This window comes from Schistocerca cancellata, chromosome 3 (genome assembly GCF_023864275.1).
Source record: "Schistocerca cancellata isolate TAMUIC-IGC-003103 chromosome 3, iqSchCanc2.1, whole genome shotgun sequence".
Classification (NCBI taxonomy): Eukaryota; Metazoa; Arthropoda; class Insecta; order Orthoptera; family Acrididae; genus Schistocerca; species Schistocerca cancellata.
Genome location: NC_064628.1, coordinates 209,045,333 through 209,072,927, shown reverse-complemented (window position 1 = coordinate 209,072,927; position 27,595 = coordinate 209,045,333). Strand labels below are relative to the sequence as shown.

Here is a 27,595-nt window from a genome sequence, read left to right as displayed (position 1 = left end):
TAAATGTGTAGGTGACCACTCAGCTTTTGGTACTTCTGCAGCAGTTACTAAACTTGAGTTTTATGAAGACTTGGTCTTCTTAATGCATCTGGAGTAAATTGTCAGCCTAAGAGCTCTAAGATTGCTGTAAGGAAAAATTTCTTATGGGAGCTACGTCCTTGTCAAATTATTAAGAGTTAGAAGTCTGCTGGCTGTAGCCAGACATTTTAAGTCAAAAATTAGTTGAAGAGTGGTTTTTTCTAATACTATCTCACACACTGAAGAAAATTCCTCAATGAGTAGTCATTGTCTCATAGGCTTGCCCCAGAGCATTGTGTTGGGGCACATGTTGCCTATTAATGACCAAGCTGATAATGTTAATCATAACTTCAGATTTTCTGCAGATGATCAAATTATCTATAATGAAATATTGCCTGAAAAAAGGTGCACAAATATTCAGTAAGATATTGATAAGATTTCAAATTGCTGCAAGAAGAGCAAATTGCTTTTATGCTCAGAAATGTAAAATTTTGCATGCCATGAAACCCAAAAGTGTATAAAGGTTTTGGAGAAATTACCTTTGCCTGCAGTATCAATGAGTAATAACTGGTATTAATCAATTTGTACAAATATCTGGGTAAGCAGTCTGTAGCAATGCAATGATCACCCAGTCCCATGTGTAGATAAAGAAGTTGACAGACTTTAGTTTATTGGTAGAATATCAGAAAAATACAGCCATCCTGATAGGGAAATTACTTCCAAAGCACCTATCTGTTCCATCTTAGAACACTGCTTGAGTGTGTGGGACCTATACCAAATAGAAACATAGAAATGTTGATCATATACAAAGAAGAGCAGCACTAATAGACACAGGTTTGTTCAACCCCTTGGAGAGTATCAGGGAGATGCTGAAAAATCTGAACTGGCAACAGTTAAGGATAGATACCAAATATCTTGTGAAAACATATTTGCATAGTTACAATAACAAGTATTAAGTGAAGAAGCTAGGACTATACTACAACTTCATGGCGGAACAAGAAAAACACCTTAGTTTGTGTTACAGTGGGAAGTACCCTCTGCCATGCAGTTTACAGTTGATTAGCAGAATACATATAGTCAGAGACTTATATGTAGATGTGGATTTGATGTCACAGATGTACAAAAATGTGTACAGTACTTTCAAACAGATGGCCTTTACCTTGCTTATAATTTACTTTTTATTTCACAGTAAAGCTATTTTTTAGTTTCATAAGACTTACTCTTTGATTCCTTGCTCCCTTTGATTCAAGGCTCACACACATCCACATACATCTAGGTGGTTAGAACGTTTTTTTGGGCAGTTTATTAAAATATCCATTACGAAAGATGTACCATATTGCATCAGAATATGTACACTTGAAAATTTCATAGAATGTGGACTTACCTGTTACTCCCATCAAGGGTAAGACCTCTTCCATCTGGTCGAATAAAATGGCACATATCAAGAGGCTGCTGGTGTTGAGTACTATAACAGTACAACAGTGTGCTATCTCCATTAGCAGCATCAATTATTTTCCGTTCGACAGACAACTTGTTAGCTGCAAATTAAAATTAGGGTTACTAATGTTTTTTGCATCAATAAACATTATTGCATAACAACTTCTGTTCCATAACTTCATCTTCTATGCTTTCAGTTACACACCTTTCACATGCACTCTAAACGGTACTGAAATATCTCCAGTTTTGCTCCCATCAAGTGCAACATTGCAGTCCCATTGACCAGAATCCTCCACATACACATTTAATCTAATCAGACACTGACCCAAACCAAAACTGTCACCAGAATATCTATATCTTTGACTGAAAGTTTTGTCTGGTAGCACAGAAATGACTTCTCCATTGGGATGCCTCAGCCAACATCCTTTAATCATGAAAGGAACAGTGCATCCCAATACTGTACTTGAGCCATTCAGCATCACTGTTTCTTCAGAATATGCAGTGGCTTGTATAACTGGGAATTTATCTGAAAATGAAATCATACATATTATTTTAGTTATACAATTTGAAAACTTTTTATTTATCAATGAAAATAATCAATTTTTGACAATATAATGTAACTGGATAGATAAATAAATCTACCCACCAAGCAGTGTCAGGAGAAAACACACACACACACACACACACACACACACACACACACACACACAAAAGGTTTAACTTATACAAGCTGTTGGAGCCAGTGGCTCCTTCTTCTGGCAGAAGAGTTAAAAGAGAAGAAAGAGGGATGGAGGGAAAGGACTCGAGAGGTTTAGGAAAAGGGTACAGTTCAGAAAAGTCACCCAGAACCACGGATCATGGGAGACTTACCGGATGGGATGAAAAGGAAAAACTTATTGTTGAGGACTGTATGGGACAAGATTTGAAAACCTGAGAGTTTAAATATGGAAGGCAGAGTAATGTGAAAAACACAGTTTACTACTAACACATCATGCACAAGTTAATAAGAGTGAAAAGATAAGTGCATTGCATGCAACAGAGGTGGAGGGGGGACATAGAAAAACAGACAGGTCAGAAAATGAAAGACGTAGAAAACTAAAATGGAATGAATAAAGTAGCAGTTACTGTGAGGAACTGCTAAGATGGAAGAAATTAATGTAAATTAAGGCCAGGTGGACAGCAAGAACCAAGGACATACTGTAGCACTAGTTTCCACATTTGGAATTCAGAGAAACTGGTGTCTGGGGGAAGGATCCAGATGATGTGAAACAAATACTGAGGTCATGGCTGTCATGCTGTAGAGCATGCTCTACAACAGGATGTGTACTGCTGGTATAAATCCTCTGCCTATGCCCATTCATCCTAACTGATGACTGGGTGGTAGTCATGGCAATGTAAAAGGCCGAGCAGTGTTTACATAAGAATCTGTATATGATGCGTCGTTTCACAGGTGGCTCTTCCTTTGATAGTATATGTTTTGCTAGTTATAAGTCTGACATAGGTGGTGGTAGGAGGGTGCATAGGGCAGGTCTTGCAATGGGGATGGTCACAGGGGTAGGAGCCACAGGGTAGAGAGATGGGTGCAGAAGGAGCATAGGGCCTGGCAAGGATATTGCAGAGATTGGGAGGGTGATGAATAGCTATTCTAGGTGTCGTAGGAAAAATCTCAGACAGACTGGATCTCATTTCAGGCTCTGTGAAATTGAGGACTTTGTAAATAGGCATGTTGGGACATATGCTGAAGTTCATTTAATTTATGCTGATTGAAAAATATTTTGTACTATTACACTATTAATTTGTAAGTGTTTTCAGGTCTACATTGACTTTTAGTTATATATTGACTTTCATATTTAACAATTTTGAGGGTTCTTGGGAAACTGCCCTAATTAAAGCACCTTCAGTGTTGGGCAGATGGTCTGTGAGCTTCATTGAAGTCAAGAGCTATGCCAGCAGCAGCACAGCTACCAGCAGGGTCACCCAAGTCAGACAGGTCTCAAAAAATGAATTTGATACTTGAATCTCAGTGATTAATACAATGACGTAATGATCTGTTCCCTACTCTATTAGACCACAGTGATTGTTCATCAAAGTGCAAATATATTATCAGTATCTTTAGCATATCAAAAAGAATTTAAATTGAAATAGATGCATAATCTACATGTAAGATTCAAGGACAAAGTGCACTGACACCACAAAACACCTGTGTTAAAAATTCTGTTGCTACCTATTCCACTGGAGCAACTCAGATGTTTTAACTGGAACAGCACAAAAGCTGTGCCTCTGGGAAAACTGCTCTGGGTTCAACACTGCAATATTGCTTTAAACTAATTAACTATGTACAATACTGAGAAGATTATCTCTATTTATGAGGGCAAATAGTTAATAACACAGCACTTCCACACGAGGGATTTTCAGTGCTTCTACTATTGCCTTTGGGATGTTGATCTCAGTGCACATGGATGGACACAGACTGGACTGGAAGTCTTAACTTCTGTACACTGCTTCTGTACTTCATAATTGCTGATCAGTGTCTGTTGTGAGAATTCTGGGTTGTTCACTTTTATTTATAAGCATGAGCGATTCCTTTATTTAATGCAACCATTCTCCAAAAGATTTGAATTTTCCACACAATCTATGGAATCAGGCTTTCTGCGTTGTCACTGCTTGAATCTCTACTGATCAGATGGATTTGATTATGAGTATGTTGACTGATGACCCTAAAGATTTTGGGAAGTTCAGATCTTTCTTGTTTCATTCAGTGCAGCTGCTTTTCAGGAGGCACAATGCTAGCAAAGCAAGACATCTTTTCTGTTGGTGTTGGCCATATGCATCCTGGGATTATGCAGCAGGTTATCATTAATCGGGCAGGTAGGTTAGAAAATTTAAAAAGGGAAGTGGATAGGTTACAGTTAGATATAGTGGGAATTAGTGAAGTTCGGTGGCAGGAGGAACAATACTTTTGGTCAGGTGAATACAGGGTTATGAATACAAAATCAAATAGGGGTAATGCAGGAGTAGGTTTAATAATGAATTAAAAAAATAGGAGTATGGGTAAGCTACTACAAACAGCATAGTGAATGCATTATTTTGGCCAAGATAGACACGAAGCCCATGCCTACTACAGTAGTACAAGTTTATATGCCAACTAGCTCTGCAGATGACAAAGAAATTGATGAAATGTATGATGAGATAAAAGAAATTATTCAGGTAGTGAAGGGAGATGAAAATTTAATAGTAATGGGTGACTGGAATTCAAGAGTAGGAAAAGGGAGAGAAGGAAACATAGTAGGTGAATATGGATTGGGGCCAAGAAATGAAAGAGGAAGCCGCCTGGTAGAATTTTGCGCAGAGCATAACTTAATCATAGCTAAAACATGGAAAAAGGTTGTATACATGAAAGCACCCTGGAGATACTAAAAGGTATCAGATAGATTATATAATGGTAAGACAGAGATTTAGGAACCATGTTTTAAATTGTAAGACATTTCCAGGGGCAGATGTGGACTCTGACCACAATCTATTGGTTACGAATTGTATATTAAAACTGAAGAAACTGCAAAAAGGTGGGAATTTAAGGAGATGGGACCTGGATAAACTGACTAAACCAGAGGTTGTACAGAGTTTCAGGGAGAGTGTAAGGGAACAATTGACAGGAATGGGGGAAAGAAATACAGAAGAAGAAGAATGGGTAGCTTTGAGGGATGAAATAGTGAAGGAAGCAGTGGATCAAATAGGTAAAAAGATGAGGGCTAGTAAAAAACCCTTGGGTAACAGAATAAATATTGAATTTAATTGATGAAAGGAGAAAATATAAAAATGCAGTAAATGAAGCAGGCAAAAAGGAATACAAACATCTCAAAAATGATATCGACAGGAAGTGCAAAATGGCTAAGAAGGGATGGGTAGAAGACAAATGTAAGGATGTAGATGCTTATCTCACTAGGGGTGAGATAGATACTGCCTACAGGAAAATTAAAGAGACTTTTGGAGAAAGGAGAACCACTTGCATGAATATCAAGAGCTCAGATGGAAACCCAGTTCTAAGCAAAGAAGGGAAAGCAGAAAGGTGGAAGGAGTATATAGAGGGTCTATACAAGGGCGATGTACTTGAGGACAATATTATGGAAATGGAAGAAGATGTAGATGAAGATGAAATGGGAGATATGATATTGCATGAAGAGTTTAGACAGAGCACTGAAAGACCTGAGTCGAAACAAGGCGCCCGGAGTAGACAACATTCCATTAGAACTACTGACAGCCTTGGCAGAACCAGTCCTGACAAAACTCTACCATCTGGTGAGCAAGATGTATGAGACAGGCGAAATACCCTCAGACTTCAAGAAGAATATAATAATCCCAATCCCAAATAAAGCTGGTGTTGAAAGATGTGAAAATTACTGGACTATCAGTTTAATAAGTCACAGCTGCAAAATACTAACGCGAATTCTTTACAGACGAATGGAAAAACTGATAGAAGCCGACCTTGGGGAAGATCAGTTTGGATTCCATAGAAATGTTGGAACCTATGAGACAATACTGACCCTACGACCTATCTTAGAGGAAAGATTAAGGAAAGACAAACGTATGTTTCTAGCATTTGTAGACTTAGAGAAAGCTTTTGACAATGTTGATTGGAATACTCTCTTTCAAATTCTGAAGGTGGCAGGGGTAAAATACAGAGAGCGGAAGGCTATTTACAGTTTGTACAGAAAGCAGATGGCAGTTATAAGAGTTGAGGGGCATGAAAGGGAAGCAGTGTTATTCAATCTGTATATTGAGCAAGCAATAAAGGAAACAAAAGAAAAGTTCAGAGTAGGTATTAAAATCCATGGAGAAGAAATAAAAACTTTCAGTTTCACCGATGACATTGTAATTCTGTCAGAGACAGCAAAGTACTTGGAAGAGCAGTTGAACGGAATGGACAGTGTCTTGAAAAGAGGGTATAAGATGAACATCAACAAAAGCAAAACGAGGATAATGCAAAGTAGTCGAATTAAGTCAGGTGATGCTGAGGGAATTAGATTTCTGAAATGAGACACTTAAAGTAGTAAAGGTGTTTTGCTATTTGGGGAGCAAAATAACTGATGATGGTCGAAGTAGTGAGGATGTAAAATGTAGTCTGGCAATGGCAAGGAAAGCGTTTCTGAAGAAGAAAAATTTCTTAACATCGAGTATAGATTTAAATGTCAGGAAGTCGTTTCTGAAAGTATTTGTATGGAGTGTAGCCATGTATGGAAGTGAAACGTGGATGATAAATTGTTTAGACAAGAAGAGAATAGAAGCTTTCGAAATGTGGTGCTACAGAAGAATGCTGAAGATTAGATGGGTAGATCACATAGCTAATGAGGAGGTATTGAATAGAATTGGGGAGAAGAGGAGCTTGTTGCACAACTTGACTAGAAGATGGGATCGGTTGGTAGGACATGCTCTGAGACATTGAGGGATCACCAATTTAGTATTGGAGGGCCACTTGGAGGGTAAAAATCGTAGAGGGAGACCAAGAGATGAATACACTAAGCAGATTCAGGAGGATGCAGGCTGCAGTAGGTACTGGGAGACAAAGAAGCTTGCACAGGATAGAGTAGCGTGGAGAGCTGCATCAAACCAGTCTCAGGACTGAAGACCACAACAACAACAACATATCATTAAGGACAACATTCACTCATTTGACATGGGTAGAGCCTATACCGTGTATGACACGTACATTCATCAGCTGGATCCCACAGTGCAAGGGAAGATGACTGAAGTGTTTGCAGCTGTGTTCCCCTCATATACCCATCAACTTCTGCAGACAATGCTTTAACCTGCTACTTCTTGCTTATGTTTTCCCACCCTCAGCAATATCTTTGGTTATGTGATTAACTGTTTTCTGTTGTTAAGGTGTGACACCATCCATACAAGGGGACTCATGTTAACACCACACCATTTTAGTTTCTGTAGTAGAATGTTTTATTATTGACAGAACTGAAGGTCAAGGTAAGATCATGTAAAATGCCAAACGATAATTTTTTTATTGTTTATTTCAACCTGACTGAGTTTGTGAAAGCATATATTGCTTCTTCTGTAGAGAATTTTTTACATAAAGGAAACTGTACCATTGTTGAAAGGTCACTATCAGAATGATGCTTCAATGTTACACATCAGCTACATTTTCAAAAAATGTTGAGCATGCAGGATGGAGGGGGATGGTTCTGTAATTCGAGGTCACTTACTCATCTCAACTTTCATGGACGGCAAACAATCCCGTTGGCAGAACATCTGCAACTGAGCATTATAGCAGAGGTTGAAAATACTGCTTCATTTGTAAATTACTTTATTTTCACACAACCGGTTTGGACTGTTATACGCCCATCCTCAGGTGTCGTAGCTGTGCTGTGGCCCCCGGGTGCCGTGTGTACCAGGCGTGGTGTGCTACCTATGAGCAATCTGTTCTGAGCTCACAGGCAATGCACCGCACCTGGCAGCACACCACGCCTGGTACATGCAGTGCTTGGGTACCACAGCACACCTACGACACCTGAGGATTGGTTTATAACAGTCCAAAACCGGTCGTGTGAAAATAAAGTAATTTTCAACTGAAGTGGTATTTTCAACCACTGCTTTCATGGATGGATATTACTACTGTATACTTCAGTCTTTCAGGAAAAATAGCTTGACTCATTGATACTTACAAAGGTAGCTCAATGGGGCCTCTACCAAGTCAACACAACATTTCAGTAGCTTGGTTGAAATACCATCATAGCCAAAAGAGTTACTGTTTTTCAGAGACCTAATGATTTTTCAAACAGTGTATCCATTACTTACAGTGCATAGAATGCACTTTTGCTACAATTACAACATTTAAATATTGAAGAAGACTTCCAGTAAGTTGTGATAGTATCAATGAATAATATGATTTCATTTTCCTTGAAGCACGTTAAATAGTTTATACCTGATGTTATGGCAATCTGGAATTCAACTAACTCTCAAGTACTTCACAAAAGTGTTCAGTGAGGTACATATTTGGGGTTCTAGCAGATTTATCACGAAAATTAACCTAATTTTTCCTTACTCATGCTGTAGTTGGCCTAGTTTTGTGGACAAGAGATATGAGGTACATATACAGAAAATATCCAATTCTGAACTGTTTCCGGACACATATTATTGGACATTAATATGGCATGTGTCCACCCTTTGCCTTTATGATGGCTTAAACTCTGCTGGAGACACTTTCAATGTGGTATCCGTGGAGGAATGGCATCCCGTTCTTCCTCAAGAGTCAGAATCAGAGAAGGTAGTGATGTTGGGTGCTGGAGTCTTGGAGCAAAGTCAATGTTCTAACTCATGCTGAAGATGTTCCAGAGGGTTCAGGTCATGGCTCTGGGCAGGCCAGTTCATTTCAGGAATGTTAACATCCTCAAGCTATTGCCCCATGAAAGTTCCTTTATGACACGGTGTGTTGTCATGCTGATACAAATAATCATCATCTCTGAAATGTTTCTCTACCGTACACAGTAAACAATACTGTAAAATGTGCTCATCCTTCCACATTTAGTATTTACTTAAGCATAATAAGGGGACCACACCATAATCTTGAAAAATACCCACATAACATAGTTCCACCACCTCCATACTTCACTGTTGGCAGTACACTTGATGACAAGTGACATTCTCCAGGCATTTTCCAAATCCAAACCCTTCCATCAGATTTCCACTGCATGTAGCACGATTCATCACTCCAAATCACTTGTTTCTGTCATTCACTATCTTTCCGTCATTCACTGTCTGATGGCATTGCTCTTTATACAAGATCAAGTGTTGCTAAACAGGGACACAGAAATGTGTGGCTTATGTGGAGCTTTTTAATCACTGTAGCATATTCTCTTCACAGTCAGTGTGCTAGCTGGAATGCTAGTAGCACTCTGGAAGTTACAGGTGATTCCGTCCACAGATCTCATGCAATTTTTGTACAAACACCCTCTGCAATGCTCAACAGTTTCTATCTGTCAGTACATGAGGTGTGCCTGGTCTTAGTTTAGCTGTGGCTATTCCTTTGTATTTGAAATGTCCCTGATGGATTTCTTACTCAAGTGACATAAAAGAACTAGTCAACATTCAAAGTCATTGAACTTTCCTGATCAGCTCATTCTGATGTTACAGCTTCTCTACTGACAACACAATACTCCTCATCTCCATTTGTACTGAAGCATCCACCCCTCATGATATCTAGTAATCAGTTCTGTATTACATAGTGGTGTCCCAAGACTTTTGATCAGGCAGTGAACAATATTTCATTGTCACACTGAGAGGTGGTCACAGTAGCATTTACACAGTTTATACTAACAAAAAGAAGACTTTCAGCACTGATTGCCCTTCAACATATGGAAAAGAGTGCCTTAGTGAAATACGAGGTGTAACCATGTTTCTGGGGTTAATATTTTCAAAAGAAAATAATTCAAAGTAAATGTCTTTATGAAATATTAATTTCATCAACTGTAGCTGAAATAAGTGTTCTTGAAATTTGGTGGCTGTAACTCAGTTTGTTCTAAATATTAGATGTTGACCAGGACTTATCTTTGTTTCATTGCTTCACTAAAGTTGATGTTTCCCTGTGTTTCTGAAGTGAAAAGTGGCTGGAGAACACCATCTTTCTCAAAATATGTCAAAATTCAGTTATTGTTTCAGATGTACAATATATTACATCAAAGAGTTCTTGAGATTGTACATCATACTGGGTTTCCTACACGTTTCCTAATGGGTCTTATATACAATTCATGTATTGTCGCACATAGTTAATTCACTAATTACAATTACAGAAGTTGTTGACAATTTAAAAAAAAATGTTATCTTCTGGTGGTTACAATTGAAATGCATGGAATGTGATACAATGATGATTACACATCTTTTTCCATTGAAAAATAAGTGAGATGATACGAATAAACAATGCTAATTACATTGTTCCTACCAATGGATGGAATTAGTATTAGTGAGACCGAGCGAGGTGGCGCAGTGGTTAGCACACTGGACTCGCATTCGGGAGGATGACAGTTCAATCCCGCGTCTGGCCATCCTGATTTGGGTTTTCCGTGATTTCCCTGAATAGCTCCAGGCAAATGCTGGGATGGTTCCTTTCAAAGGGCATGGCTGACTTCCTTCCCTGTCCTTCCCTAATCCGATGAAACCGATGACCCCGCTGTCTAAACCGATGACCCCGCTGTCTGGTCTCCTCCCCCAAACCAGCCAGCCAGCCAGTATTAGTGAGTACTTTAACCTGAGGATTTTTTTTTTTTTTTTTTTTGGCATTATGAGCTCTTGTTTCTTTAAAATAAGATAGACCTTATTCAAGGATTACATGAAAAATATCTTTCAGTTTCTATCAAACTAGAAAGTGTGTGATAACCATTAAAAAATAAATAAATAAAAATAACAAAATAAAGAAGTGTGATAGCACAGAACTAGATGTTTACACCAATTTTAGCAGGCATATGACACATACAGTTAGTCACAGAACAATACTATAAACACATAACTACCTTCACCTCTCTGCTGCAAAAAGATGTACCCTCCATCTCTTACTTGCAAAGTCGCATCAAGGCCTAGTTCGCATTTCCATATGCCAGAATCTGATTCCATTGGCTCCAATATGGTGAGTCCACAGTCCTTGTATTTACTGTTCAAGCCATCTCCAAAATAAACATATTGTCCATTTCCAAGTCCTTCTTGCATGAGAAAACCTGTTCCATTTGGGTGTACAAAATTGCAGTAAGTGCATTGTGCTGAAGAGGAACTTGGCGAAAGCCGACATAATATGTCTATTGCACCTGGAATTGATTTAGAGGCTTGAACAATTGTCTTTAAACCATGTTTCTCTGCCTCTGAAAAGGAAAGATGAAGACCATCACATTCTAATTACCAACATGTACCAGTATCATGAGAAAAAATGCAATTTGTGTGGATAAAGAGTAACAAAGACATGAGTAGAGTGCAGTTCATAGTGATACAGTGCTATCCCAGCAAGGATTACCTGCTTAGCCACAGATTCATTTATGCATACTCTTTGCAGCTGATCGGCATCTCTGGCACTTGTGTATCTGTGACCACATATGCACTGGCACAGTCCACATGTTTAAAAGAATGGTCAGTTCTGTAGCTTCAGTCCATTGTACTCACTGAAAATGGCTGAAAGGTATATGGCTGAACTATTAGAAAAAATAAGAGTTTATGCAGCCACACTCCTGAATTTTAATGGGTTGATTATTACACCAAGGAAACAACAACCAGGCCCATGTCAACCTCTACGTTTCCAAATTTTCTAAAATCTCATTCTCTTATTAAAGGGGGGAACAGGATAAGAAGGGCAATGCATATCAACTGTGCTGACAGGAAGGAAAAACTGATCTAAACATTGGATAAAGAAAAATATTATTATGATTACGATCAGCCACTTGACATGCACTGCTGGATAATAGCCTCCTCTGTAGTCTTCATCTTTACAAAAGATGTTGCTCATGCATGTTTCTAATTTTATCCATCCACCTTCAGTTATGACGTCTTACTGATATTTTCTTATCTTTTGGAATCCAAATAAGTATTTTCTTGGTCCAATATGCATATGTATGTCTGGCTAAATGTCATTCCCATTTCATTTCATTTACAGTGATAATTAATCTTTCATTCCATAATTTTTCCTGATTCCTTTGTATATTTCCCCATCTCTCTTAGTAATTCTCAACATCCATCTCTCCACTGCTCACTGAGAACCATCAATTTTCAATGGTTTGCACATTCTAAGTCCACATCTCACTGCCATAACCTAAAACTCATCACTGCAAACTTTCCATTTTTCAAGACATACCAAAAGCTTGGTTTTTAAACTCTATTTAGTTTACCAATTGTATGCCTGCAATGTTTTTTGATCTTTAGTAAATTGCAGATCAGTTCCAAAAAACCAGATTATGCAAAATGTCGTAAAAAGTGTAACTCAAACAATTTTGATTCGTGCAAAATGGTAAATAAACAAGAAGGGATAACACCCTTAAAGTTAATGCACTTAAATGTGCAATATCTCATAAACAAACTAGACATTCTACAAATATTCATAGAGGAACACTTGCCACATGTACTAGTAATGATGGAACATGGGCTAAAATGCAGTGAAATAATATACTATAGATTAGAAGCTTACTTACTAGCAAGTAGTTATTGTAGGCAAAACCATAAAAGTGGTGGTGTGGCAATTTATGTTAATAAGGATGTAGGGGCTAAAAAAATTTTCTTTCTTGAACAGCACACCAAAGAAGGATCAATTGAAATGACACGTATTGTACTACACAGTAATGATCTTAAGTTACCAAAGCATAAAGTGATTGGGGTGTGTAGGCCACCAAATGCTGATATAATGTTGTTTATGGATAAACTTAGTAGTGTTACTGGTCAGGCTGGTTCTAATGACCTTACTACATTAGGTGGCTTTAATATAGATGCAAACTCAAATAGTATAGTAAACTTGAAACTCAGTGATGTACTGACCTCATACAACCTTGTAAATAAAGTGAACTCTGACACTAGAGTGACGGACACATGTTCCACTAGAATAGATTATGCTATAATCAACTAAGATGTTATAGATAAGGTAAATTACAGTAACTTGGATTTTCTTTATTCTGATCACTTCTGTCAGGTGATAGAATACAAAAATTCAGTTGTGCCTAAAATAACAAAAATTGTGTTACAGAAACGAATGCTGAATACCTCTTAAAGACAAACTAGCAAATGAGACATGGGATTATGTGTACCAGGTAAAACGGTCGGATGAGAAATGGAATGAATTCTACTCAACCCTATTGCATCATTATGAATATAGTTGTCCAGTCAGAGAAATTCAGAAGGTAGTTAAACACTGTCAAAATGGAAGTAATCCTAGACTAAAACTCCCAACAAATCTTCGAAGCTGATTGACAAATACTGAAAAGGTCCCAACAAGATGAACATGGAACCACTCAGTATATAACATTATGGTAACATTATAAAAAACCCAGATGCTATATGTAATATTTTTAATAACTGCTACATTTCTGGTGAACAATCAATGCATATTACAGATTCACAGATAGAGATCCGGTGCCATCTCACCCAGTGTACCGAATTTGAATTTGTGGAAGTGAATGAGCAGGAGGTTTGCAGGGCAATATACATGCTAAAGAAAAAATTTTCATCTAGATGGGATGGCCTATCCAGTGCTATTACTAAAGCATGCTTAAAAGCATTAGAGAAAACATGTATCCAACGGTTCTAAAAATGAGTGTAGTGAAACCAGTGTATAAAAAAGGAAGTAAGGAAGAAGTCTCCAACTATAGACCAATATCATTAATTTCCACTTTTAGTAAGATATGCGAAAGCATTATCCTTTCTCAGCTAAGTGCCTTTTTCACAAAACATAAACTGCTTGTAGATTTGCAGCATGGCTTCAGAAAAGAGCTAAGTACAACCACAGCAGTTGCACAGTTCATCCATGAAGTTTACTGTCTGTTGGACCAGAAGATGCAGACTGCAAGTATATTTTTGGACCTGAGAAGAGCATTTGACATGTTAAACCATAGGGACTTCTTAAAAAGCTAAAATCTTATAGTATTGGGGATCAAGCCATGAATCTTCTAACCACGTACCTGTTGAATCATAAGCAAAGCACTAATTTGTCATACAAACTAGATAATAAAATCATGAACTCCCAGTCCACCAGTGAACCTGTATTGCAAGGTGTACCACAGGGCTCAATCCTTGGACCCTTTCTCTTCCTTATATATATTAACAACATTGTGCAACCCAGTAACTCCCATATCGTAAGCTATGGAGATGACACGTCAATCTTATTCTAGGGGAGAGAATCTAAAGAGCTAGAATCTCTTGCTGCTAGTGGTGTAACAGAAGTAACAAAATACTTCAATGATCAGGGACTCAAGGTGAATGTCACCAAATCTCAATTACTGACACTTAAAACAGGCAGTTCTCATCACAACAATATAAATAGTGTGTGTAACATCTCTGCAACAGAAAATGGTAACTGTAAATTCCTGGGTGTATATGTTGAATAAAATTTGTGGTGGACGTACCACATTAATTTCGTATGCGGAAAAGTCAGTAGTGCCATATATCTCCTCAGCCAGCTCGCAAAGGTAGTTCCTAGCCAAGCACTGAAATTAGTATATTATGGAACACTTTACCTCTTTCTCAATTACGGAATTGAACTATGGGGCTGTGCAGCTGATGTACATTTAAAAAGAATACTACTACTACTACTACTACTACTACTACTACAGAAAAGAGCAATAAGACTTATACATGGGATGGGACATAGAGATTCATGTCGTGAAGTGTTTGTGCAGCATGAATATCTGACAATATATTCTCTGTACGTCTTCAAAATAGCTGTATTTTTTATAAGTCAATCAACAGAAGCTATCAAGGGCAGTGATGTACACGATCACAACACTAGAACAAAGTGTAACTATATCCGTAACAGAACAATGTTAAAAATGACTGATAGAAGTCCATATATCAGTGGTTTGATTTGGTATAACAAGCTACCAAACTCTCTAAGAACGTACACAGGAAATCTTTTTAAAACAAAATCAAAATCTTTTCTAATAGAAAAATGTTTATATTCTTTCAATGAATTTTAAGATAGTGATTGTAACATGAGGCATTGTAATGTGATAAACGTAAAAAATAGACATAAGGAGCAACAGTTACAGAATATAGTGTATTTGATAAGTACAAATATAACCATAGTATTAAGTCTGACATTTGCAAAAGCCATCATTATGATGGCTCCATGCAAAGAAAATGTAAATAAATAAATAAATAATTGTATTGTCATTTCTCCTTATATATTTAACTGTCCTCAAAACAAAAACTCATCAGCTGGTTCAAAAATTTCATTGTTAATTCATAATTTTTAATGTTGATACACTGATTATGCATTACATAAATTCTAATAATTGATTTTCAAGACTTCTTGCAGATTTACACTATTCTCTCCTTAGTTCTCGAAGTTCATCTGCATTAGATGCAAACAGTACGGTCTCACAAGCAAAATGTAGACAGTTCAGGTATGATCCATAAAGACATATTGTTTCTTTTTTTCCAATGTTGGAACCTGCAAACTGCCTCCAGGGTTACTGAAAATAGTTTCTGCAGCATAGAATCTTCTTGCATGACTCCTCTTTCAATTATGAGTTTCCCACTATCGTGACGAAGCCTAACAAAAACTATAGCATTTACATATGTCTCAGTATGCTAACTGTTATAACGTCAAGTTGAATACATATATTTCAAAATGACACAACACATATAAGTCACTGAGCAAGTTGACAAAGCAAGACATGTGAACACGGTAACAATCGAATGAGTACTGAGTCCAAGTCTAGTGGTCGCTGGCCGCTTAGGTGGTGCGGCTGCTGCATGGCTGGCAGACAGCGCCGCATGTAGAGGATGCGCGTAATTGCGCGGCGGCACTTTGAATGATCGGCGAGTCACAACACTTTTCCCCGCTTTGAAATTTTTGCACAGGTCTTGATAGAGGTGGCCTGTAGATTGCTAACGTCCATAGCCATTGTTTGATTGGCTGTAAAGTCTCAGGGAGGAGGCTTCCCATACGAACGGAAGTGCCCCCAATGATAACGGGTCGAGATGATAGGAGACATAGGGGTCAAATCTGCTGGGGCCTCGTGCACCAATCTGCCCATTGCGGCAAGACCAGTTTATATAACAGGAGACTTGGGCGATGTGTCGGCGTCTGTAGGAGAAGGAGGCGAGTAGATTGGCTCCGACAGATGTTGGTCATCCGGTTCCTGCATGGGCATGTCTCCTGGTGGCGTCCGTACTTGTACTGGCACCGAGATGACGGTGAGAGGGCTGCGTTGTGAGTAATGAGAGATGCCAAGATCACGAGCATCAGGTAGAGCCGAAGGTGGTGCAGCAGCATTCGGAACAGGCATTGCTGGCACACAAGGCCGAAGATGGTCTGAATGACGCACTGCAACACCCGTGTCCGTCTGGATTTCATACAGGCGTCGGCCACGGTGTCGTAAGATGCGGCCAGGACTCCATTTTGGCCACCTGCCATATCCCCGTACCCATACAAGGTCGTCTGCGGTGAACCAGCCAAGCGAAGGCACCAGCGCCGTGAGGTGGAAGGCCGCAGAAGATGAAGTAGCGTGCGGGGCTGTTGGCCATGTAAGAGCTCAGCCGGGCTGTGATCACCCATGGGGGTGAAACGGTAAGAAGCCAGAAACTGGAGAAGCACATCATCAGCAGCAGAAGAAGTCAGAAGTTTCCGCATCTGAGCCTTAAATGTGCGAACCAGTCGTTCAGCCTCACCATTTGATTGTGGATGGAACGGAGGGGCCGTGACATGCATAACACCGTGACGAGCACAAAAATCCGCAAATTTGCAAGAGGCAAATTGCGGACCATTATCAGTAACAAGAGTAGAGGGAAGGCCTTCCAAATAAAAAATGCAGGCGAGAGCACTTGTGGTTGTCATAGTGATAGGCGACGTGCAACGGACAATGAAAGGAAAGTTAGAGTAGGCGTCAATTACAAGGAGCCAATAACTACCTAAAAAAGATCCCGCGAAGTCAGCATGAAAGTGCTCCCAGGGCGTCTCAGGCGAAGGCCACGGTGCCAAAGATGACTTCGGGGTGGCAGCCTCTGACGCACAAGGGCCACAGGCAGCGACCATGTGTGCTATTTCAGAGTCGATGCCAGGCCAGCACACATGACGGAACACCAGAGATTTTGTGCGAGAGACACCCCAGTGCCCTTGGTGAAGGAGGCGCAAGACCGAAGCATGCAAAGACGCATGTACCACAACATGCGGTGAAGCATTGTTGGTGGAAAGGAGGATAACACCATCCCTAGCCTTGAGGCGGTAGCGCAAAGTGTAGTAGTTCTGCAATGGGTCAGAAGTCTTAGCGGACGGACAATCTGGCCAACCCTTCTGAATACAGCGCAAAACCTGGGAGAGGGTAGGATCAGAACCCGTAGCAGCCGCCAGCCGGTCCCCGGTGATGGGGAATCCGTCCACAACCCGCTGCTCGGCAACATCCACGTGGAAACACATAAGTTCGTTCCTATCGAATGCCAGATCAGGACCCATGGGAAGGCGAGACAGTGCATCAGCATTCGCATGTTGAGCCATTGGCTGGAAATGAATCTAGTAATTGAAATGAGACAAGTAAAGAGCCCAACGCTGCAGGCGGTGTGCAGCCTTGTCGGGAAGTGACGATGGTGGACGAAACAAGGAAACAAGTGGTTTGTGATCTGTAACAAGATGAAATTTGGATCCATAGAGAAAAATACCAAACTTATGAAGAGCATAAATAATGGCCAAAGCGTCTTTTTCAAGTTGAGAATACTTTTGTTGGCCATCCGTGAGCGTTTTGGAGGCATAAGCAATGGGTTGTTCAAAGCCGTCAGAAAAATGTTGCGCAAGGACTGCACCAACCCCGTATTGAGAGGCGTCTGTGGCAAGAACAAGATGTTGGCCAGGTTGATAAGTAGCCAGGCACGGGGCCTGTTTCAGAATAGTCTTCCATTTCTGGAAAGCCGCATTGCATGACGCGGACCAGTGAAAAGGTACGTTTTTATGCAACAGGCAATGCAACGGCTGAGCCACCGAAGCAGCAGACGGTAAAAACTTGTGATAGTATGCTGTTTTCCCCAAGAAGGCCTGCAGTTCCTTAACAGATGTAGGGCGAGGAAAGGCATTGATTGCAGCGACAGTTTGCTTAAGCGGACGAATACCATCCCAAGAAAAACCCCAAGTACGTGATAGATGCCTGAAAAAAATTTGATTTCTGAAGATTACACTTAAGACCGGAAGTCCGTAAGACTGAAGATGTTCTTCAGTGGTGGAGCCAGTGACAACAATGCCGTCCATGTAATTTATACACCCAGGGACAGGGAGCAATAATTGTTCCAAGAAACGATGAAAGGGAGCAGGGGTGCTGGCAAACCTGAATGGCAATCGTTGGTATTGAGGCCGAAAGGCGTATTATGGACCAGAAACTGCCGGGAAGCAGCGTCAAAAGCAAGTTGATGATAAGCCTCTGACAGGTCAATTTTAGAAAAATACTGGCCTCCCGCAAGTTTAGTGAACAATTCTTCAGGTTGGGGCATAGGGTAAGTGTCGATGAGGCATTGCGCATTTACAGTGGCTTTAAAATCGCCACAGAGATGAATATCACCCTTGGGCTTAGCAACGACAACAACAGGAGAGGACCACTCACTGGAAGTGACAGGAAGCAAGACCCCTGAAGTAGTGAGATGATCCAGCTCCCGCTTTACCTGATCACAAAGGGCTACAGGAATGGGCCGAACCCAAAAAAACTTAGGCCAAGCAGTGGGTTTGAGCATGATATGAGCTTCAAAGTCGTTTGCACGGCCTAACCCAGGAGAAAAAAGGGATGAAAATGTCGTCAACAAGGAATCCAATTGAGCATAAGGAATAGCATCAGAGACGATATTGACAGAGTCATCTATGTAGAACCCAAAAACGCGAAAGGCATCGAAACCAAAAAGATTCTCTGCATTACTCTGGTCGACCACAAATATGGTAACAGTGCGAATGATGGATTTGTAAGATACCTCAGCATTAAATTGTCCCAAGAGAGAAATCTTCTGTTTATTGTACGTCCGTAATTGTCGAGTGACAGGAGATAGGAGTGGAGAATCCTACTGAAGATACGTTTGAGAATTAATTATAGTGGCAGCAGAACCGGTATCCACCTGCATGTGAACATCCCAACCAAGGATTTGGACAGTGAGGAATAACTTCTCTGAAAGGGAAGAAGTGCAATTGACAGACAACACAGAAGCAGAATCAGCATCACTGTCATGAACATCATGTATGCGGTCGGATTTGCAAATGGCAGACACATGAACCTTCTTTTTGCAATTGTGACACACAGCCCAACATTGGGGACAGTCCTCCCATGAATGTTTCGTAAAACACCGTGGACATGAAGAAAGTTGCCGGGGGTTTTGCTGCAGTTTCTTAGAGGGTTTTTTACAGTTAGGCCGAGGCTGCATGTGGGAGCGTACTGCGGCCACGTTGGCCGGTGGGGACGCAGCGCATGCGTCATCAACAGCAAACCCCGATGTCACCTCACGCCTCTATTTGCGCCCCAGTGGTGCAAGAAATTTCAAAAGACTGCGTGATGGATAGGACTTCATCTAGAGTCAGATTTGCCAACTGAAGGGCACGTTGCCAAACTTCTTTGTCGGGCACCGACTGGATAATAGCATCCCGTACCATGGAATTGGCATAGGATTCTTTGTGAACGTCAGTAACAAATTGACACTTTCGACAGGCTGTGAAGTTCAGCAGCCCAAGTGCGATAGGATTGATGCGGTCGTTTTTGACAATGATAAAAGGCAACACAAGAGGCTACCACATGCATTTGCTTTTGAAAATAGAGAGACAGAAGTCCGCACAATTCAGCAAAGGACAAAGACGCAGGATCTTTCAAATGAGCCATTTGCGACAACAACCGATACATGTGAGGTGAAATCCATGAAAGGAACAGAGACTTACATGTTTGTTTGTCCGTGACATGAAATGCTAAGAAGTGCTGTTGAAGACATTTTTCGTAATCAGACCAGTCTTCCACCATCTCATTGTACGGAGGAAAAGGAGGTATAGACAACGACGAGAAACGCCCCGCATTTGATGCCGCGACGAAATCGCGAATCGCCGATGTTAGAAGCATTTGCTGTTCAATGAGACCTTGCAATAGTTGCTCTACAGTAGCCATGGAAACCTGTGGGTCAACGATGAAAAGGAAAAATCCACTATCTTGTTGCCAATTGTTATAACATCAAGTTGAACACATATATTTCAAAATGACACAACTGAGCAAGTTGACAAAGCAAGACATGTGAACACGGTAACATTTGAATGAGCACTGAGTCCAATTCTAGTGGCCACTGGCTGACTGACCGCTTAGGTGGCACAGCTGCTGCATGGCTGGCAGACAGCGCCACATGTAGAGGACACGCGTAATTGCACTTTGAATGATCGGGGACTCACAACACTAACATAAGTGACTGAGCACCCTCAAAGGTTAATAGCACAGATTTTGTTGAAACTGTATCATATCTTATTCAGAATCTATTAATTCCAGGCAGTGTGGTAATTCATACTCATTGCCCCATACTACACTTCACAACATGAATATGGTCTGATCCATTTTGTTATGTTCATTTTTAAAACTCTACTTGATTTAGGGTCCAAAGTTATGTCAATACAGAGAGTAATGATTTCAGTAAATATCTTGGTACATTGCAGAGAGAGAGAGAGAGAGAGAGAGGAGAGAGAGAGAGAAAAGGGGGGGGGGGGGGGGGGTTATGTATGGTTTTGTATGTATTGTTTCCTTTCTTTCTTACAAAGCGGGACAGTTACGGTATTGCTCTATTGTGGGGAATTTCCTTATTTTGCAAACATTTTGTAAGTGCTTTTACAAATTTTTTGTCTATTGTTTTTTCTCCAGCTTCATTCATTTCTATTGAAACATCATCTACTTCAAGAGCCTTTGCTTTCAGCATACAGGTACATCAAATTTATTTATACAGGGTTTTTCAGAAATATGGACCCAATTTAATTAATTTTTATTCCATGAAGTATGAACTGGATATAAATAATCTAAACACCATTGGAAATGTAATGTGGCTTCAAAGTACCATAATGTTTTCTGTCTTCTTGAGTTTGGGAGAAGTGATTTGGCAATTTGAGTGCAGTGGGCGTTTTCTCTTCGATTCAGCATTCAGCCTTCAACTAGGGAGAGCATAAGCTGTTGGTTTAAGAAATTTCCCCAAAAAATATGTCTCTGCAAAATAAGAAGTATGAGCCAACTGCATTTCTCAGATGCGATCATTTTGTGTGTAGCCTGAATAATTCAATCAATAGAGCTAGTATAGAACTGTGAATAAATCGACCAATTGTATGGCAAGTTTCAAGACACCATTTACACCACAAACCCCACTGTTTACAACTTGTGCAAGTTCTTATTAAAAATTGCAAAGAAATGTGTATTGAATTTTGTGGAGATATGGTAACAAAAATGGAGGATGGAACATTTCTTCTACACTTGACTTTAGTGACAGAGTAACATTTCATCTTTCTGGAAAGGTTAGAGACACAATCTGTTTGGATGTGGTATCCACAAACTCCCCATGAAACACTGTGGCCTGAGAGAGGCACAGCAAAGATAAATTTATTTCGTGCCTTATTGTAAAATAAATTTTTGTTTTTTACCTTAGTGCAAAACAAAGTTTGTGGCACATTCTTTCTGCAGAGCAAGCTTTAGACAGAATAACATTCCTGGACATGTTGGAACAATGTTTTTTCCTCAACTTACCAAAGACTTACAAGACTTTATTTTTCAACAGGACAAAGTGCTCCACTAGACACTTTTCAGTATGTTGCAGAAAGTGCTTTGTGTATCACTGTCAGATCCCACTTTTCCTGTTCTAGTCATGAATGGTTTGTGGGAAGAATGAGTGCTGGTAAGCCCCCATGAGAGCTTGACTCTCTCCAATTTTACCTTCAAGGTGTTTTCATGAGACAGATGTAGGAGGACACACATATTGGTGGACTTTTCGAGGAATGTACAGTCTCAGAACTTTAACAGTAAACCACTCCATGATACAGGGTGCCTCTCTTGCAGCATCTTCCACTGGAGTTGGATGAGCATCTCTATGACACTTTTGCACTTACTAAATGAACCTGTAATGAAATTCACTGCTCTTCTTTGAATCTCCTATGTGTATCCTATCAGTTCTATCTGGTATGGCTACCAGACTGATAAGCAGTATTCAAGTATCAGTCGAACAAGTGTTTTGTTAGCTACCTCCTTTGTGGGTGGACTAAATTTCCTGAAGATCCTTCCAATGAATCTCAGTTTGTCATCCCCTTTACCTGTGCTCAGTTTTATGTCCTCATACCACTTTAAATTCCTCTGTAAGCCTGTTCTCTGTTGTTAATTACCATGTCATCTGCTAGTTGCAGTAATGGAATATGATGTCTTATATCTCTCACTTTTTGTGTAATAGTTGTTCCATTTTAAGATTTTATTTTCATTTACTTCTTCATACTTACATAAGCTTTTCTGGTTTTGCCTATGTACCTTAATTTTAAAAAATGGCTCCTTCTGTTTATGTTGGTGTAATCTTAATGTTGTAAGGTGTTGCACTTGTTGCTTACATAAATCTGGCATCTGTTCTCAAATAAATTGATATAATTTACATTTCTGACTTGCTACCTGCAGATTTGATTTGTTTCTGGTTTTGTGCTGATTTTCATTCCATATCTTACTAGTTAATTTACATTTCTGACTTGCTACCTGCAGATTTGATTTGTTTCTGGTTTTGTGCTGATTTTCATTCCATATCTTACTAGTTACTAGTCAAGAAAAATATATGGCACATTACTTGATTAGGAAGAAACAGTGGACTAACAACAATTCATATGTGAATGTAGGCTTTTCCAGTGTGCACTACTAATGAAATCTTCTAGGGCTCCCATGTGGGTGGCTCCATTCAAATTCCATATTTCAATGAGTTTCATTCTCATCACCTTCTGTGTTCAAATTGTGTCATTTTGATGAGTGTCATTCTTATCATCTTCTGGTGGAGATGATAAGGATAACAATCATTGAAACGTCACGGAATTTGAACACAGAAACACAAGAAGATTTCATTAACAATGATTCAGATTCCCAGAGTATTCCTAATATTGTGTTGTAGGCAGTCAAAAAGTCAACGAGTCTATTTTCCTCCCCTTTGCATCTAGATCTACTTAATTATTCCAGAAGCCGCCTGTAGTGCCTTCACTATTTTTTGTCACTATTAACTGGAATAGCAGCACTGCTGCAGCTGGTGCAAGCAGGCTGCAGATGCCAGTGGGCATGAAGCAAACCAAAACACCACTGCATCAGATGCAGCAATACCATCAACCACTTTCCATATTGCGGGCCGGGCACCAGCCCTCACAGTACTAAAATGCAGCAGAACAGTGGGCCGACCTCAGCAGCCCAGCTGCCATACCTTCTGGCCATTGCCTTGTTTTGGTGTATGTGGTTAGAATCAATGCCTCATGCAACAAACTGGCATGGAACCTGTATAAATACCCATCATTTTCAGTAGGGGTTTTCACAGTTTGGCAGCACCTACTATACCAGGAGGTCCACAGCAGGCAATACTGCTGGGACTGATTGGCTACTGCCCAAAATGGTGTCGGTGATGATGTCAGTTGAACTCATTTTCCCACTGGCCAAAGTCCTCTCCATAATGGCATCTACTTGATGTCATATTTCGTACAATCTAGTTCCCACTGACCAAAATTGTTAGTGTACTGTCCTATTTGCAGTCAAAACATAGTGGTAGGTCATTTATGCCACACTAAAATATAACTAACTGTTCAATAGTTACTTCACCACTGTAAGTAAATAATTCACCATCCTCCAATATTTTGGAGTTAACTTCTTCACAATACTTTTGCAATGTGCTTCAAGACACTGGGGTACCAGACATAGTGGAAGTAACCTGATGCTGCGTGCCTGATGCTTGTAGTAATCTCCAATTGCTGGATGAACTGTAGCTACAAACATCTTACTGGTCGTCAGATGGATACCACTTTCCTACAACACTTATGAGGGTGGTTTGTTGGGTTTGGAAAATTTCCATAAAATAATGGAACATTTTTGTTGGCCTTCATGTTTGGTGAGCTTGATTATTCCAAGGATAATATAGAGAAGTTCAACAATTTACTATGTACAGTTCATTGTTGGCAGCTGTATGAACTGGCCACTATGTCAATTGTGATTAAAAATGGAGAAAACTGAGTTTTGTGCTAATATTAAACATTTTCATTTGAAAGGGTGGACTGCCACACAAATCAAAACAGAATATGATGAGGTTCACATGGGCTCCACCATCACTGAAGACCATTTACTTTTGTATTAATGAATTTAAACATGGTTTTAAAAACAAAGATGATGTCACTTACCAAACGAAAGCGCTGGCAGGTCAATAGACACACAAACAAACACAAACATACACACAAAATTCAAGCTTTCGCAGCCAATGGTTTCTTCATCAGGAAAGAGGGAAGGAGAGGGAAAGACGAAAGGATGTGTGTTTTAAGGGAGAGGGTAAGGAGTCATTCCAATCCCAGGAGTGGAAAGACTTATCTTAGGGGGCCTTTACAAATGTCTGCTTGTGTCTGTGTATGTGCGGTTGGATATGGGTGTGTGTGCGAGTGTATACCTGTCCTTTTTTCCCCATAAGGTAAGTCTTTCCGCTCCCGGGATTGGAATGACTCCTTACCCTCTCCCTTAAAACCCATATCATTTCGTCTTTCTCTCTCCTTCCCTCTTTCCTGATGAAGCAACCGTTGGTTGAGAAAGCTTGAATTTTGTGTGTATGTTTGTGTTTGTTTGTGTGTCTATCGACCTGCCAGTGCTTTCGTTTGGTAAGTTTCATCATCTTTGTTTTTAGATATATTTTTCCCATGTGGAATGTTTCCCTCTATTGTATCCATATCATGAATTTAAACATGGTCATACAAGAACCAAAGGCAAAGCACACCCCAGCTGTCCAATTCAGGTCACCACTAAGGACACAACTGACAAAATCTATGATATGGTAATGCAAGATCACCGAATAAAAATTCATGAGATGGCTGATACTGTAGAAATCTCAACTGAGTGAGAGTATGATATCTTGCAGGGAGCATTGGCTATGAAGAAGCAGTGCGTGCCAGAACTGCTCATAGTCAACCAAAAGTGCATCTGGAACAACATTTCAACACAGTGTTTAGTCACAAACTATAAGACTAATTTGTGTCTGTTATTAAAACCTGGCTCCATCATTACACACCAAGAGTCAAAATGGCAGTCGACAAAATGGACAAAGGCTGGCGAAAGTGCACCGAAAAAGGCGAAGACCATTGTATCTGTTGGTAAGGTGGTGACCACAGTGTTTTGAGTTTTCCAAGAAATAATCCTAATATATTACTTGGAAAAAAGCAGAACGAAAATTGGTCTGTATTGTGCATCATTCTTGGATCATTAGAGAACTGTGTTGGCTGGAAAAAAATCAGCCCAGTCTGTCACATAAAAAAAGTGATATTTCACCAGGATAATGCACCATCCCACTCATCAGCAATAACAATGGTGAAAGTGAATGAATTAGACTTTGAATTGGTTCCTCATCCAAACTGTTCACCAGATTCAGCCACAAGTGATTTCTTCCTGTTCCGTAACTTAAAACTTTGGCTTTCTGGGAAGAAATCTTTATCAAATGAGGAAGTGATAGTTGCAGTCAATGAGGGTTTCCAGAGTTCGACAGAACCTATTCTTAAAAGCTGGAGAATTGCTGCACCAAATGTATATCTCTCAAAGGTGACTATGTCAAGAAGTAAGATGAGTTGTTTATGAAACAAACATTTCTTCTTGCTTTTTTACCAGTCTTTATCAAACCACCCTCATAATAATGTATACAACTCAACAACTTTGATGTCAGCAATCAACAATTTTCTTCACCTTTAACAGATTTCATTGAGTCATTGACCATATGACCAGATATAAAAGAAATAATTAGTGCACACATCATGATAGTACTTAACAATACCTAACAGTCAAAAGTCCAGTGACAAAGTTAACTATTTAAATGTGGCACAAGATAAAGTTCATATTTACATGAAAATGTCACAGTTCACACTTAGCACTGTCATGTACTAGTTTATCAGAGAAAAATACTCTGTGTAATTTAATTAAAGTTTTTGAGTTTTGGGGTTTTGAGCGTGCATATTTTTGAGTACTGAACATGCGTAGTAATGACGTGAAAGTGCCCGACACGTGAGGTTTCAAACAGTGAACTGCCAGTTTTGAGTGACATCCAATTACTAATAGACACACATAGAAATAAGCCATTATTTCATAAGCTACATAATGGTTTAATAGTTGGCTAAGTTGGATTTTACTGTTTTTTATGAACTGCAATGTGATTTCAGCCTATAGAAAAATGTTGCTGGTTAGAAATTTAGAAAAGTAAGCATACACTATTATTCTTTCTGTGGTGTCACCGCCAGACACCACACTTGCTAGGTGGTAGCCTTTAAATCGGCCGCGGTCCGTTAGAATTCATCGGACCCGCGTGTCGCCACTATCAGTGATTGCAGACTGAGCGCCGCCACACGACAGGTCTCGAGAGACTTCCTAGCTCTCTGCCCAGTTGTACAGCCGACTTTGATAGCAATGGTTCACTGACAAATTACGCTCTCATTTGCCGAGACGATAGTTAGCATAGCCTTCAGCTATGTCATTTGCTACGACCTAGCAAGGCGCCAATACCAATTGCCATTTATCTTGTGATGCCTGTACCGTCAGACCGATGTACACCAATTATGGATTAAAGTTAAGTATTCCAGAAGATCCGTACTTTGTTACTAGACTCAACTCCTATAACTGTTCCAGACCTCACGCCAGCCTGCGTGAGCTTAAACGCGTGCCTTTCGGCTACCAGTCATAGTGGATTGGCTGTCGGGCCAGTCCACTACACTTTCACAATGTAAATCCCCTAGTTTACATGTATGAGTGCCATATTGCAAATTAGGGGTCATTTGTGTATAGAAAATTAAGGCAGAGAAAGTATGTAATCACAGTTTGAAATAAAAAACTGGGTATGTCAAAAACTGTGATGGAAAATGGGGCTGCTTACGAATGTGAATGCTAATTATCTCTTCAGATAATTAGTTTCTGGTAACTCAAAGTACTTTACAGGAAAGTGGGACTGCTTAACTTTCTGTTGGTGTGGATCATTATCTGGAATTATGCTTTTCAACTCACAAAGTTTTACACATAGCAAACTAAAGTGCTAAAAACATTTAATTTATATGTTCTTTAGCCAAAATAATAGGTTCAGTGGAATCAGCACAGTGAGAAGGATAAACTGAACAATGATTTTAAATGGGGGAAGAGGGGGGAAAGCTTAATTACGCTTTTGAAATATCAGTACTTACGCAATATATTACTTGTATGACAGTACTGAAAATATAGCTGAGTATCAGAAAAATTTAAAAAAGTTATCTGGAGGGATC

At 39.7% G+C, this 27,595-nt stretch overlaps 1 protein-coding gene across 1 annotated transcript in view; it reads right to left on the bottom strand.

Annotated features, from left to right (window-relative positions):
* The window catches only part of LOC126176227 (uncharacterized), a 327,159-nt gene that overhangs the window by 91,304 nt on the left and 208,260 nt on the right, over window positions 1-27,595 (bottom strand). Inside the window, exons 5-7 of the mRNA XM_049923372.1 lie at window positions 10,968-11,309; window positions 1,661-1,981; window positions 1,403-1,556 (exon numbers count right to left, since the gene is read on the bottom strand). Coding sequence (XP_049779329.1) covers window positions 1,403-1,556; window positions 1,661-1,981; window positions 10,968-11,309 — 817 coding nt within the window. The remainder of the gene's footprint in view (window positions 1-1,402; window positions 1,557-1,660; window positions 1,982-10,967; window positions 11,310-27,595) is intronic.